This window comes from Nannospalax galili, unplaced genomic scaffold (genome assembly GCF_000622305.1).
Source record: "Nannospalax galili isolate Female #2095 unplaced genomic scaffold, S.galili_v1.0 scaffold211, whole genome shotgun sequence".
In the NCBI taxonomy this organism is placed as follows: Eukaryota; Metazoa; Chordata; class Mammalia; order Rodentia; family Spalacidae; genus Nannospalax; species Nannospalax galili.
The window spans coordinates 96,069-112,126 of record NW_008329624.1 but is presented as its reverse complement, the minus strand read 5'-3'; the positions used below and the strand labels follow the sequence as shown (position 1 = coordinate 112,126).

The 16,058-nt window shown below is 44.9% G+C and overlaps 1 protein-coding gene across 4 annotated transcripts in view; it reads right to left on the bottom strand.

Moving 5' to 3' along the window:
* The window catches only part of Tiam2 (T cell lymphoma invasion and metastasis 2), a 144,583-nt gene that overhangs the window by 77,853 nt on the left and 50,672 nt on the right, over positions 1 to 16,058 (bottom strand). For 3 of the 4 annotated variants that reach the window (XM_029566656.1, XM_008839396.3, XM_029566653.1), the window contains 3 exons: positions 6,595 to 6,780; positions 5,022 to 5,168; positions 3,778 to 3,849 (listed from right to left, as the gene is read on the bottom strand). In XM_029566656.1, coding sequence (XP_029422516.1) covers positions 3,778 to 3,849; positions 5,022 to 5,168; positions 6,595 to 6,780 — 405 coding nt within the window. The remainder of the gene's footprint in view (positions 1 to 3,777; positions 3,850 to 5,021; positions 5,169 to 6,594; positions 6,781 to 16,058) is intronic. The other variant, XM_029566659.1, reaches the window with a different exon arrangement.

The following is a 16,058-nucleotide window of genomic DNA, read 5'->3' as shown; positions in this document are numbered from 1 at the left end:
TATATGTGCACGTACATGTGCTGTGGAGGGTTCCAGACTAGCATTCTATTTAAACAGACTGCTGTGGTCATCAGTCGGTCGCTTCATTCACATTTTCCATTTGAGAAACCAATATCAGTTTGTTGTTGTTTTTTCAGTTTGTAATTAATAACTAATGTGACAATACTTCATTCATCATTTACTCTACAGAAAGTCAGGACACCCCAGCCGGTTTTCCAGAAGCCAGGGCCAAGGCCAGGGGCTGCCATGGCTCTGAGCTCTGCTATGGCGTTTAGATGTAGCTACCACCCCAACTCGGTGAGGGATTTGTGGACACATCTCCATAACAAACACCTCCTGCCAAACATTGTTAAGACTCATTATTACTCATCAAGGAGGCTCTGAAAAGCTTACATTTGGGGCTAGCCAAGGTGTCCTTTAAAAAAGCTCTAAGAAGACTGGCTTTCCTCCAGCACTAACAGATTTCCAACTGGGGTGAATCACTGTTGAACCGTCACAGACACACCAATTATGATGGAATATTTAAAAAGGAGTGTGGCCCCTCCCTCACAACAGCCTTTCTGTGTGATGGCAGTGGACATGATGGACTTACTATATAAAAATAGATGGCTTGTGAGCTACAAATATTCTCCAGGAGTGATTAACAGAAGAAAACTAGTGAAATAATAATAGTAATTATTCATCCAGCTACAGGCAGAATTTTAAGTTCCCAAAGATATTTTTTAATATACAAAGATCATCCTTAGTTCAGGCTTAGTTCAATTTGAACCTAGCTACTTATGCTGTGACACAGAACATAAAGATGTACCAGCAAAAGAGTCCAACACACAAATGACATGTCTTCTACATCCCTGCACGAGACCTCATTCATCCTGATATGAAACCTGGAAGGGGCTAGAGAGACTGCTCAGCAGTTAAGAGCATTTGCTGCTCTTACAAAGGACCCAAGTTCAATTCCCAGCACCCAAGGCACGGAACTCACAGCCCCCTTGTAACTCCAGCTTCAGGGCTTCCAATGCCTCTGTCTTCTGTGGGCACTTACACCTAAGTGTATATATCCAGAGATAGATATACACACAGGCACAAAATTAAAAATAAAATAAAACTTGAAGAAACAAACAGGAATAGCTGCTTATATATCCATACTTCAAAAAACAGACCTAGTAATATCTTAATCTTTTCTTTTATCACTTGGTGGGACATGCGGCTTCAATTGGAATATGATGTATAAACTTGAACCCAATTTAAATAAACATTAAACTTCATTCTCACAGTGTTGACTCTTCTAGTAAAATTCATGTCAAATGAATTCCATTAGTCTTAAGAGAAAATGCTTTGATGATCTCATCCCTTAACATTTTAAACTAAGAATTTCCAATTGCTATATAACGCTGAGAGAGGTACAGGCAGAAAACACTGGCATTTTATTGTGGATCCAACAGTTCTCAACCATTAAGGGACTACACCTAATATAAATTATTCATTAATAAACAAGCAAGTACTGTATCTTTGGCAGGGTGGTAGGTTTAGAATATATATAATCATGGGAACACTTACACACCACACAACCAAGAGTCATAGTGACAAGCTCTTCTGTAAGATACAACACCACACACACACACACACACACACACACACACACACAAAACCCCTCACATGCCACATGACGGCACAAGGTAGGATACAGTAAGAATAAGACAAGTCTTGGTGACACATTGACCATACGACTGACTCAGTCCCTGGAGGACAGTTAACAGAAAGAAAAGGGCAAGGAAGGGACATTATGAACACGCTGATGGCATCATTCATAGAAAAGGTTTAGATGTGGCTCCCTTGTCCCCTTATGGCTTGTCAGAGCTTGCAAGAAGTAAGCACAATGCACAAGCAACCTCACAGTCGTGGCTTCCTAGTCCAAGCCACCCATCCCCATAGCCTGCCCTTAGCAGCCCTGGATCTTGGTAGGCAAGGGCAAACATGGTTCTGGTCACAGGATTATCTAACCTGTTGAGCCCTCATCCCACAAGAGGCAGGGAGCTTGAGGCCTAGATGCCGCCCAGGAGCAGTTTCAGCAACAGCAATGGCACACTAAGAAGACTGTAGCCACCCTCACTCACGCGGAGGCAGAGTGCATAACTGCCTGTGATGAGCACCACCAGAGAGCCCCTCACTCCCTTCTTGCAGGACCTTCCACAGTGTCTAACATTCTGCTAGTCCTCAGTATTTTTCAAACTAAATTTCCAATTCATTGAATTATTCCCATCAATATGTTAAGAATAATTCCGGTCTCTGAAAAAGCACACTAGTTTTGTCCGTGTCAATCAGTATCTGTTGAACTTCAATAAACAGAGCAAACTTTGTTAAAAATAAAGAAAACACAATTTTTTCGGTCTATATTGTTCCACAACTGGTTACGCACAGAGAATAAGTGTTTGTGAGATGTCCAGCCCTAGGGGACACATCTACAATGGAACCTCTACACCTAAGGCTTGCAGAATACAGTGGAACAGGAGGTAGAGATAATACCAATGCATCTCGCAACTCTCACCCAGTGAAGCTTCCTTACGCAACAGAAGGTGATGAACAGAGAGGACCAACCACAACTGGCCAAAGTGTAGAGAATAAGAGATTTTAAGAGTGCCTATCCCTGGATAGGACTCTATATTAAACCTCACCCACTCAGCACATAGGTATTATTGTGGAAGAGGGGATAGGAAGATTGTAAGAGCTTGAGTGGTTCATGACCACAAGGAAACAGAGTCTACTAGGCCTCTGGGAACTTGCCCATGAGAACTTACAGCAATGGTGACAGCATGTACAAGACCAAGGCAAACTCGATCAGACAAAACCTAGCACAAAACTGGAGAAATGGGCAGGAGGTCCCAACATGAGCCAAGGAACTACTGGCAGCTGATAACTGCTGGGTGAGGAAGTGTTGATCTTCTTTAAGGGAGTGATGCTAGATAGGCTGAACAGGCTCCAGTGGATGAACCAAGGGACATCTGGGTACACAAACTTGACTCTATCAAGACCTTAACATATTGGCCTTAACATATGAGACAGAATTCATGAAATCCACTGGGGAGGCTATGGGGAGGTGCAGCTGGTGAGAAGATCTAAATATGATTAATATGCATTATATGAAATGCACAAAATTTCAACAAAATATATACAGAGAGAGAAAACAGTTCAATGAAGGAAAAGTTGGAGAAACTGATCGATGACATGAACTGTAGCTTTAAGAGAAGAAAGCAAGTTTGGAAGGGGCACAGAGAGGAGATATAAGCATACCCAAGCAGTCCACCCAACTCCTGAATTCATTCAGAAACAGTCTTGAAAATCTATCCAGTCAGAAGCAACTCTGGAGACTAGAGAGTGACAGGACTCAACTCCACTGAGGGCACCTGGAGAGGCAGAGGTTGTCCATACACAGCATGGCACGCACTATTTGTATGACCTTGAGGGTCATAAGAGGGAGTGGCAACTTGGGATTCACTAACCTTCAAAAGACGGCAAGCACTGCTGAGGAACGAGATGCTGTTCCCACTCATCTACTCAGCACTGATTTTAAGATAGTTATGTCATAAGTGTAAAAGCCTCCCAAAATACTTAGCATTTAGTGAACACCACTTAGCTCACTTAGTAGGGACCATTTTTAAATCCAAACTTGTTTTTTATAAACAGGTTCATGTAAAGACTCTGAACTAGCATTTCTTACTTAACTTGGTGCCTGCCTCACCAATGTAAAAGAAGAAGGCTGCCCTGTACAGCCATGGTTACCTCACTTGAGTGGGTGGAGTTCTGAGGTAGTTGAGTTCCAGGACATCCATGGCTGCCACTGGAATCAAATATCTGACAGACAGGAGAGAGGAAAGAGACTAATGAAATGCTCTGCAATGGTCACATCCACACATTTTAGTTCTAAAGACTAAAGTTGGATAACATTTTAGAAGATCTTCATTTCACAATGTGTTCTAATAGTCAAGGTTTCTGCCTTTCCTCCTATATTGACATTTTACTTTTCTATGATGTCACACATTAGTCAAGCCATCCTGAATCTTCTTGAAGTTGATTTTTTTAACCAAGCACTCACTTCAGAAGACAGGAAACAGAGTGTTGGAAACACCACCAAAATCAATCACAGTTTTTTTAATGTGGACAGAATATTGGAAAAAATTAATGTCATTGATGGACTCTAGCACTATATATCATCAATAGAATCTAGCACTACATTGTCAATAGAATCTAGCACTATCAGTAGAATCCAGTACCTTACATCATCAATGGACGCCAACACTATCAGTACAATCTAGTTACATTTCCTTGGATCATCATTACTTTTCTGCATTTATTTTTACATAAAATCTAGATGGGGGGCTGGAGAGATGGCTCAGTAGTTAAGAGCATTGATTGCTCTTGCAGAGGACCCAGGTTCGATTCCCAGTGCCCACCCACATGGCAGCTAACACCTGCCCGTAACTCCAGTTCCAGGGGATCTGACGCCTTCTTCTTGTGCTTTCTAGGCAAGCTCAGCTGGAGCTTCATTATCTGACACTTCTCTTTCTTCTTTCTGAGACAGTCTCTACCTCAGACTAACCTGAAACTCACTGAGGATGACCTTGAACTACTAATCCTCCTGTCTCAACCTCCAAACTCTGGGATTTGAAGTGTGCATCACCATTCCCAGATTATGCAGTGGAGGGGATCAAACCCAGGGCTTTGGGGATACTAAGCAAACACTCCACCAGTCGAGCCATACCCCTAGCCCTGTTTTACAATAATTATTATTTCTCGTGTTCCTAAGTGTTGTACAGGTGTGCCCGCCTTTCGGGACATGCCAAGGAAAACTGAGTCAACTGTATATTTCACTTGGAGACAAAAGTCCCTGATGAGCCTAGACTGCTTTGAACTAATTTTGACTTCACCCTTAACAGACAATGAACATTTATAGCTTGCAGCACGCTGGAAGTGGAGGTATCATGAAGGTCACGCGGCCTCCCGTTCCTCCCGGGTTGAGAACTTACCTGAGTTACTGAAGCTCTCTTCTCCTTCCCTTTTCTTGCGAGGGTGTCCAGTCCTTTCAATGAGGAGAATATGCCCTTCTTGCTCCTCCCCCGCTGGGTAAGGGAGAGTGTCCTTTTCCTCAGAGCTGAGTCATCTCTAGAACACACCTAATGCGAAACGCAGTGAAAAACATCTCAAAGCCCATCAAAGTGTCTGTGTACCATAGTCAGCCCTGTTGCAAATGCATTCTGATTAGCAGCAGAAGACGCCGCATAGTTCATATGTCGGAAATGCAGCCTCCACACATATGTCTCTGACCTAGACAGCACAGGTCAAGTTCCAGCATTCAGATCCCCACCCCTGTAGTGGGCAGCAGAATCACCAAAGCCACCAAGGCCCCTCAAGCTGAGCCAGTTCAACACAGACGCTGGGAACAATTTCAGATTCTACCCATGGGGCTCTCAGCAGTACACACCAAGCAACCATTATTTATTTACTGTGTATGTGTGCATACGGGTGCATGTGTGGGCAGGTGCGTGGGAGACCAGAGGTTGACCTCTAGTGCCATTCATCGGTTTCCAGCCACCTTGTCTGTATTTAAATCTTTTTCTTCTCTTGTGTGTTTGTGGAATGTGCATGTATGTATATATGTATTCACATGTGTGTGGACAGGTATGTGTGGAGACCTGCAGTTAATGCCTGGAATCTTCCTCCATCCCTCTTCTACTTTGTTCTTTGAGGAAGGCCCTCTCTGTCAAACCTAAAGCTCACTGATATAGCTAGTCTCCCTAGTCAGCTTGCTCTGGGGATTCACCTTCCAAAGGACAGCATTATAGGCAGGCAGCATTTATATGGGTTCTTGGGATCTGAACTTCTGTCTTCCTGCTTGAGCAGAAAGAGCTTTAACCACTGAGCCATCTCCCCAGCCCTTCATCTCTATTTTTCTGAGATGGGTTCTCTCATTGGCCTGGAGCTCTCCAACTGGAGTAGACTGGCTGGCCATTGAGCTCCCAAGGATCCTCCTGTCTCCACCTCCCCAGTGCTGGAATTACAAGCACACACAATTACGTCTGGCTCTTTTTTTGAGACAGGGTCTTCCTGTAGTCCCAGCTGACCTAGAACTCGCTATACAGACCAGGGTGGTCTCGATCTCACAGAGATCTGCCTGCCTCTGCCTCCCAAGTGCTGGGACTAAAGGCACATGTCACCAGGCCTGGCTACTTTTTTCTTTTAATGTGGTTCTTAGGTTCTTATGGTCGCCTTGCACCACTTTACTGAGCTATCACCCCAGCCCCAGGTGAAACAATATTTAACCCATCTTCTTCTTTTTCACCCACTGGTGACTCCTCAGGGAGCCACCTTCCCACCAGTATGAGGAAGGACAAACAAGCAAGAATGGATATGGAGTAACTGCCAACTAATAGCTAGACTCCCGGAATTAAGCAGCCGATGAACTGCAGACTACCGCCTCCTCTCCTGCCCAGTCCCCAGCTTCTGTGACCCTCATCAGTTTTGAAGCTAATTTCCAGCTGAGGGACCAGCAGGGGTGAGCCTCTGTGCAAACCACTGAAGCAGCCCTCTTCAGGAACTCACCAGAGCATGAAAAGATGAAACAGACAAGACACCCAGCCTGCCGAGCGCCAGCTTGGATGGGCGGCTGGCAGCAGCGAGGAGACTCTTGGGGTTTGGTAACTCTCCGCCTTGTAAGCTTGCCAGATAGCAGCGCATCCTGAACAGATCCATGTGGAATTTTTCCAGATTCTGCTCCCACTGCTGGATCTTAAATAGAAGGAAGAGAGATCATTTCAATCAAAGTTACTATGTTAACTTTGTTAGTCTGTGTTGGTCAAACTGAAAATGTAACTCCTTCCATGGACCCTGAGGAAAAATTAGATGCAGGAGGAGCTGTTTGGTTTACATCAACCATCTTGGCTGGCCCCACCTCACACCCTCCCACCAACATGTGTCGGGCCATACACACTGCACTTGATCAGGACAGCCCAAACCAGTGGTGGCTGGTGGTCCCAGTATAGTGGTACAGCAACATGCACCATCTTTGCAAAGTCCAACACTAAACCATGCAGATGTAACACAGGATGCAAACCAAAACCTGTTTGCTTTCTGTCTCATTTCCCATCCCATGTTCAGCCCCAATCCTAAACTGGATTAACTGAGCTGCACACAAACAGGTATGGGGTGCAAGACAGCAGCGACCTGACATTCCAGTTCTATCTGAGTGACTCAAAACAAAGAGAAGCAAATGAACTTGAGAAATGAGGACAGACAGAGTTCATGATGCTATCTCAAGTATCTGGGAAAATGTCACCCTGTGTACATGTGAAGAAATTAAAGCAGTTACAGTTATTTACACAACAGAAATTCCTATGTATTTCTTCAAAACAAGGAGTGATGAGTTAGTAATAACATTGTCCAACTTTAGGGGCCTCTTTCTTCCAAGGCTGTCACAACCACAGCAGGTTACATAGAACTGTGACCTCCATCTACAGCCAAAGAGAGGCACAGGTGACTTGTCAATACAAGGCTCAGAGCAGAAGGCTGGGCTTCTGCAGGGCATCTCCAAATGGTCATCTCCAAATGTAAAATACACTATACAGTGACCCCTGGCTGCAGGACTATCAAGAATGACCTATTTTCTTCAGTAGCAATGGCATCTCTGGTTTGGCTATACTGTTTAGAATCCAGAGGTCTAGCCTTCCTGACTAAGCCTTCTGTGTTAATCATTAATTCTGGATAAATGATCATTGGAAAGATTCCTAACACTGAACACTGGCCCCCTTGAAGCTGTCCCCAAAGTAAAAAATGTTGGGTATTCCCCAGACCTTCTCTAAGTTCTTTTTGTCTGTCCTTAGAGGTTCAGTATACAGCTTTCTACGTGAGACAAATTCAACAGCAGGGCTAGGGTGCGGCTCAGGTAGTACAGTGCTTGCCTAGCATGCACAAAGCCCAGGGCTGGATCATAAATTGAGCATGGTGTGCACACCTGCAACCCCAGCATTAAGGAGGTGGAGGCAGGAGGATTGGGATCTTATGGCCATCCTCAACTACCTAGTGTGTTCCAGGCCAGTCTACGACACATAAGAGAAAAAAAGTTTTAAAGTTATCTAGACATGGAGTTAAAAACTCCACTTTACAGACTGAGCGTCCGTGTTTTTTTAGCACACACACAAGAAAACAGCAATGGCACAGATGGTAGGTGGGGAACAACCTTAATGTAAGAAGGTTCTCATGGGGCTGGAGAGATTCTCAGCAGTTAAGAGCACTGGCTGCTCTTACAGAGGACCTGGTGTCAATTCCCAGCACCCACAAGGTAGCTAAGCCCCAACCCTTAACTCCAGTTCCAGGGGAATCCATCCTCCTCTTCTGATCTCCAAGGGCACTGCATAACACAGGTGTACTTACACACATGCAGGCAGTATACTCATATACATAAGATAAAAGTAAATAAAATGTAATAAAGCTTTTCACAATTGTGTGTGTGTGTGTGTGCGTGCACAGACACATATATGCTGTAGTGTACAAGTGGAGATCAGAGACAACTTTTGGGAGCCAGTTCTCTCCTCCCACCTTTACAAGGGTACTAGCGATCAAACTCAGGCCATTGGGTACAATTATATGGCAAGCACTTTTACCCACTGGGCCATCTTACTGGCCTCATAAAATGGATTATTAATGATAAAAATCCCAGGAGAAAGCCAGGTGTGGTGACGCATGCCTTTAATCCCAGCACTCTGGAGGCAGAGGCAGAGTAGAAATGATGTAAATACTATGATATTCTTTAAAAGTTAAATTATATAATATCATATTACCCTACCTTCCCTGAGGAACTATTGGCATCTGATCACTGCTGGTGAGGGAGATTTGCTTGTAAGGAAATGATGCTAGATAGGTTGACCAGGACCCAATGGATGAATTCACACTGAGGGATATTTGGGGACACAATCTTAAATAAATAGACCTTAACATATTAGACAGAATGCATGAAATCCAGTGAGGGCACTATATGGTGGCACAGATAGGGTAAGGGGTCTAAACATGATCAAAAAGGATTTTTTTTAAAAAACAAAAAAAAAAAAAAAAAAAAAAAATCCCAGGGGAAAGCCCCAGGTCTAAGCACTAACCCAAATTCAATGACAAGTTTCTTCCTTATTGGTAACTTGGTAACAGAGTTATGTTCATTTAATGAGCTCAGAGAAGTTTTGGTCAGTTGTAGAAACTGTGGAGTGGGGGAGGACGAGATGAAGCCTAATGATAAAAATAACAAATGAGGCAAATGAGTAAGTGATGTGTTTAAGGAAAGATGGCAAGCACATTCCTGCCACACCCAACACTCCCAGAAAAATATTTTCTCTCATTTAATCATTTAATTGTAGTATTTTGACAATTGTCCAATACTAGGTTTGGCCTAAAAGATAATTTACATTTTCCTTTTAGTGGAATGAGCCAGAAAAAATTCCATCCCATGTTTTACAAATACTGAAACACATGTTCACAGAAGATGCTAACTTGGGACAAGGTCTAGCAAGATTGACTAGAGGCTAGACCATCCAGCCAAGTTTAGTGGCCAGCTTTGTTTTTGTTTCCATGGAGATAAAAATCACTATTTTATGGCCAGCATATTTCCCTTTAAGTCAAGCTAGAAACCCCATGTTATAAGAACTGGTAAACTAAGGATTCATCTTTCATTTAAACAAAACCATTCACCCCACATTTAGTCAGTCAACAAAGCATGGAGGAAGAGGAGAGCGTGAGCTAGGGAGGGATGGTCTCAGAGCTGGGTTTCTTACAGTGAGGAAGAAAGACCCTAACTCTTGAGAGTTACCTGTGATAGTTAGTACTGATTGCCAGCTTGACAGGCTTTAAAAATCACCTAGGAGACAAGCCTCTGAGCAGGCCTTTGAGGGATTACCCAGATTATATTAATTGAGGTCGGAAGACCTGAAGGAAAATCCACCTGACAATGACCAAAGAAACTGATCACCTGTCCACCCTACCTCCGCCCTCCAGGAGGGAGACACATCCATTTCGAAACATATGGCCTCTAGCCTAGACATCTGGTTCCTTATCAAGAGACATCTAGTTCCTTATCAGCTTCCTTGAAGATCTGGTTCCTTACCAGCCACCTAGCAGAAGATACCTGGTTCCCCTATCAGAAATCCCCATCTCTCCTTCCCAGATCCCAGGAAGGAGAAGCCAACACCCAAGAAGGCACCCACCTTCTAGGATTCTAGGAAGGCACGACCTCCTTTCTGGGATTTTCTGGATCCACCTATAAATCCCAGACCCCAACCCCAACACACAGCCTCCATTCCCAAGGGAAGGCTGCTTGTCCTTCAGAGCTAATAAAGCTATCTGCATCTGTTGAAGTCACTTTGTCATCCTGAATTCTAAAAAGACTACTCTACATGTGTGTGGCACCCTTCCATGGCAGGAGTTCTAGACTGAATACAGAGAAAGTGAGCTGTGCACAGCATTCATCTCTCTCTGCTTCCTGATTGTAGATGCAATGTGACCAGCTGCCTCAATCTCCTGCTGCTGTGATTTTCCCACCATGATGTATGTACATGAAACTGGGGGGCAAAGTGAACCCTTCCTTAAGTCAACTTTGTCAAGCATTTTATCACAGCAGTAAGAAAAGTAACTAATACAGCACCCTATGTCCAGTCACTCACCACCTCCAGCAAAGATCCCAGAGTCATAACTGGGAAACTTAAGGCCCTTTAGGAACTCTTATGGGACAAGTGTAGCCATGCAGATGACTGGAAAGCAGTGTACTGAGCAGTGAGAAAGACAGAAACCAAGATCTATAGGAGAAAGAGTAATCCGAGACAGAACTCATGAGAGGAGTCAGAGGTGGACCCTGGAGGAAGTAAGCCATACACCTTCATTAGTAATGGGGTGTGGAGGGTGAGCCAGGTGGCAAGGAGGGAGGGGACAACATGTGTGGACCCTACACATGGAATGTTCTCGCTGAGAAATGCCAAGAGAGAGGAGCAGAGCAGCGGGCTAAGAATCTGGATGAAGGCCGGGTGGAGAGAGATTTGTCCTCTAACCCATGGGAACCACTGAAGCTTTGAAACCAGAAAAGCCAAGCAATTGAAATGTGTTGTTACATGTGTGCGCTTTGGCTGCTGTGTGGAAGACACATCTGAGGAAGGTCAAGACTGGAGGCTTTCACAGTGCCACAGGGAACAAAGGACAGTCCCACTAAGCCCTTACCACCTGCTTAGAGCATCAAATTGCCAGGGTGTCTGCATCATCAGAGCCCCATGTCTCTGCTTAGGCTCTGCCCTGCCCAGGACATTCTTCTCTATACCCCTTCTAGTTAACTCCGCATTTCCAAGAAGCAATTCAGGCATTCCTCCTCTAGGAAATATCCCATGGCCACAAAGGAGGCAAATCTTCCCTGTCTTCCCAGCACTGTGAAACAACAGCTCTGACTTTATTATCTTGTGTTGAAACTAGAAGCCCAACTGTGTGTCATGATACTCCTAGATGGAAAGCACCCCAAGGGCAGAGAGTGCCTCGGTCTGTACACACGGAGCTAGACTGGGATATGTACTAAACAAATGCTCACTGTGGTGGTTTGAATGAGAAATGTCCCCCATAGGCTCAAGTACTTGAACACTTCATCCCCAGTGGTGGCACTGTTCATGAAGGTTTAGGAGGTATGGGCCTGGCTGGAGGAAGCGTGTCACTGGGTGGGCTTTGGGAGTTCATAGCTTTGTCCCACTTCCTGTTTGCTCTCTGTGCTCCAGCTGACTACTGCCATGCCTCCCCAGCCATCATGGACTCTTATCCCCCTGGAATCACCTTGGTCGTGATATTATCATAGCAGCAGAAAGTAACTAATACACTCTCTGAACAAAGCTGCACTTCATTCTCCTGCCTACAATACTCCCACCATGTCCCTACTGCTCACTAAAGTCTGTGTCTATGTATAGCACTTCCACCACCTGGCCTTGTCCCCTCAGCCCCCTCACAACTCCTCTCCTCCCCAAATTGCTCCCCACATACCCATCATGTCCTACCTTCCTCAATCCTTTGTTCACATGACCCTTCAACACAATCCATCCTCTTTATCCTCTTAAACCTTTAAATACAGATTTCACAGAGTTCACAGAGGCTAGGTGATGGATTTATCCCCACCCACTGGGGACCCTCCATTCACCACAGAAGCCCTGATTGCATACCTGAGCCCCCCCTTCTCAGCCTGCTTCCCCATGATGAGACCCACTGCTGTTAGGGAAGCCACTTGGGAGGAAGCCAAGACCGCCTAGGGCTGGTAAGGCCCTGATTTACTTGTTTGAAATAATAAACGGAAAGGAAAATAAAGTACTAACTGGACTTAATTTACAATGCTTCCTCCCTCAAGACTTCAAAGGCGCTCCCCATGCAGGCACACAGCAGGGCCTGGCCCGCATTGGATCCGCTCAAATGAAAGTTGCATCATCCACCCTATGAAATAGCCCAGAGGCCGGAGAACAGGACCATAGCATGGTTTATTTTAAGCAATGCATGTGACCTCCCCCTGGCTCCCAGCAGTATGAAACACAGCCATTGTTACTGTGACAGTCTTTTTATTAAGAACGTTGACGATGATTTTCTCCACCCACAAACATCAAAGAGATTCTGTGTCAGAGACTTTATCTATCTTGAATGATCATCTACACCATAGGATCTGCTGTGAGAACATGTGATGGCTAGGTCTGAGGTTCTCAGAGTCTATGGGGAAAACACTACATAAATAAACGCATACAGTGGAGTTGCAATTTCTAAATGGCAAGGAGCAAGCATACTGCTCCTGAATGGAGCTTTCAAAGGGGTGGCTTGGAGAGCACTGTGGGATGCTTGGGAGCTAGCCTCATGGGTCCTGGCCTGTGGGTACCTGTGCCTCAGCACAGTCCTAGTTAGAGATCTAAAAGCAACTCCAATCCTGTTCCTGAGGCCCTGGACTAAGCGGTATCAAGATTAACTTATGAAAGGAACCTGTTGACAGGAAGAAGACAAACCCCTCCGCACCACAGCTGCTCACAAAGGACAGGTTGTGCTGAGCAAAGTGTGTAACACACAAAGGAGGCAGAGGGCGGGCCCTACGTGAAGGACCCTAAAGGCACAGCACTGCCAGCCATTTGGGCCCCTAACCTTCCCTGGCCAGAGGGCCCACTTCTATTCTTGAGAATGCCTTTCTCTTTCTTTTTTCTTTCTGTTTTTAAACTTATTTTTTATATGTATGAGTATTTTGCCTCCATGTATGTGCAATGCCCACAGAGGTCAGAAGAGGGCACTGGATCTCCTAGAACTGGAGTTACAGATGGTCCTTAGCTGCCATGTGGGTACTGAAACTGAACCTGGGTCCTTGGCAAGAGCAGACAGTGCTCTTAACCACTGAGCCATCTCTCCAGCCCCACCTTTCTCCTTCTTGTTAAACTACCTCTATTTATACTTCTATCCTTTTGTTTCTTGTCCAGTTCTTTATTCTGGGACACAAAACCTAGAAAATCATGGCAGGCCCTCTGGATGCTAATGCATATCTATAACACATGTACTTTTCTTTAGGCGTTGGGTCTGAAAGTGAAGAAAGAGTAAACGGCCCTCTCTACAACCTCCTGGCTGACACATTGGGAATAGTGGGCCTACAGAAAGACTCATGTTACCCACCTGCAGGCCCTTTGGGACATGTGACTAAATTATAACCCTAAAAAATTCCAAGAGCTGAGGCTGGAGAGATGGCGCTGTGATTAAGAGCACTGGCTGCTCTTGCAGAAGATCCGGGTTCAATTCTCGGCACCCACATGGCAGCTAACAACCATCTGTCACTCCAGTTCCAGGGGATCCGACAGCCTCTTTTCTCTGCAGGACACTTACACATATGTGGGTAATACACATAAATAACTATAAATAATAAAATAAAACATTTTTAAAAATTCCAAGGGTGAGTACAATATTTTCATGCAGAATTCCTAAAGATCAATCCAAAGAGCTTCTTACCAGGAATTCACAGATCACTGTGAGACAGTGAATGTGTATATGGCAGGGGTGGGGAGAGAGTGGAGGAGTCAGGAAGGGGTTAAGCCCAGGTACAGGGAGAGGAGAAGCAGAGTGAAACCTGGGTGTATCAAGAAAGTAGGCCCAAAGGAACTCACATGATTCTGTCAAAGAGTGGGCGATGGCCCCCAAGGATAGTAACCCCAGAAGTCTGCATGTGCCACACAACTCTTAACACCTAAGTTACAACACCAGCCTCAGGTCTTTGTGACAGGTCTTGCTAAGTTGCCTAGAGTCACCAGGAGCTTGCTATGCAGCCCTCCTCCCACATAGCTGGGATTACAGGCCTATACCTCCAAGCTCAGGTGACCCCAATTCTTGTTTGTTTCCTTTTGTTTTGAGATAGGGTCTCACTATGTGGCTCTGGCTAGCCTCAAATTCTAAGAGAATCTGCCTGCCTCCTGAGTGCTGGAATTAAAGATGTGCACCATCATGCATGACTGACCCCAATCTTTAGAATACCTCCTCTTCTGAGGCCCTCAGATTTGGGTAAGGGGTTATATAATAACAAATACCCCACCACCACCACACAACAAATAGGAAATCAAAAGCACCCAAGACGCCACCCAGCATTCATTCAGACTATGGGCAATGCAACAAATGATGCTTGAGGAAAATTTAATAATTTTTTAATATTTTATTATTTTTATTTTATGTGTGAGTGTATCACCTGCATGTATGTGACTGCACTCGTGTCATGCAATGCTGCGGAGGTCAGAAGAGGGCTTCGGATTCCCCTGGAACTGAAGTTAAAGATGGTTCAAAGCCACCATGTGGGTGCTGGGAATCGAACCCAAGTCCTCTTCAGTCAGTGCTCTTAACCACTGAGCCATCTCTCCAGGCCCCTGAAAATTTAATAATTTTTGAAAGCATTTGCTTAGGTTTTTATGGACATGAAGAGGACTCGCATACCTAAGGGGTACACAAAAGACAGGCCAGGAGCCTCCCAATGCTACCAAATGTCCCCTTTCCCCAAAACTAGATGCTTGACTACATGTAAGGACCTGAACACGTCAAACTGGGCATGCCTTCCAGAGGGACAAAGCATGGCTCTGAAGTTGAGCTTAAAAGAGCCAGGAAAAGCTGACACGGTACTTTTCCATCACAGTCCATGTGAGACTTGTACCTGGATACCCTGAACTCAATGACACTGGACTTCACAAGTCCTGTCGTCAACTGGCAGACTATGGCAGTGGATCCGGACCACAATAAGAAGTGGTTTCAAAGAAAATGCCAGCATAGACATTTATCCCCAATCCCTTATTGGTCACACCCCACACACCACAGACAACTGGGAGTCAGCCATAGCACACATTAGTACAGCTTTAGAACCAAGGGGGTCAACAAACAAAAGGAGACAAAGAATTCAAATCAGTCCTCAAAAGCCGTGAGTGCTCCCGAGGCCTGCAGGTACCAGGAGACTATGGAAAGCAAGGGAAAATGAAAATCAACTGTTAAACAAATTATTAACCTAACAAGGGCCCTAAAATAGATCAACTATCCTGTGACACAGCAGAGTTAGTTATTACTCAAATACAGCAAGACATTTAATTACCTTAGCTTGACATGAAAGCTATTCAGGCACTTTGCTGGGGGCGCATGCATGCTGTAGAGGTCACTTAGGGAAAATCTCTTTTTGCTTTTGCTTTGTTTTGTTGTGGTTTTTTGTTTGTTTGTTTGTTTTTGTTTTTAACTAGTCCTCACTCTGTAGCCCAGGCTGGTCTGTAACTCACAAGCAATCCTCCCACCTCAGTAAAAAAGTCACACTCAGGGCTGGAGAGATGGCTCAGACGCTAAGAGAACTGGTTGCTCTTGTAGAGGGCCTGGGTTCCGTTCTCAGCACCCACAAGGCAGCTAACAACCATCCGTAACTCCAGTTCTAGGGGATCCAACACCCTTTTCTGACCTCTGTGGGCACTGCACAACAGAGGAGCACTTACATGCATGCAGGCAATACACTCATACACATAAAATAAAAATAAAACCTTAAA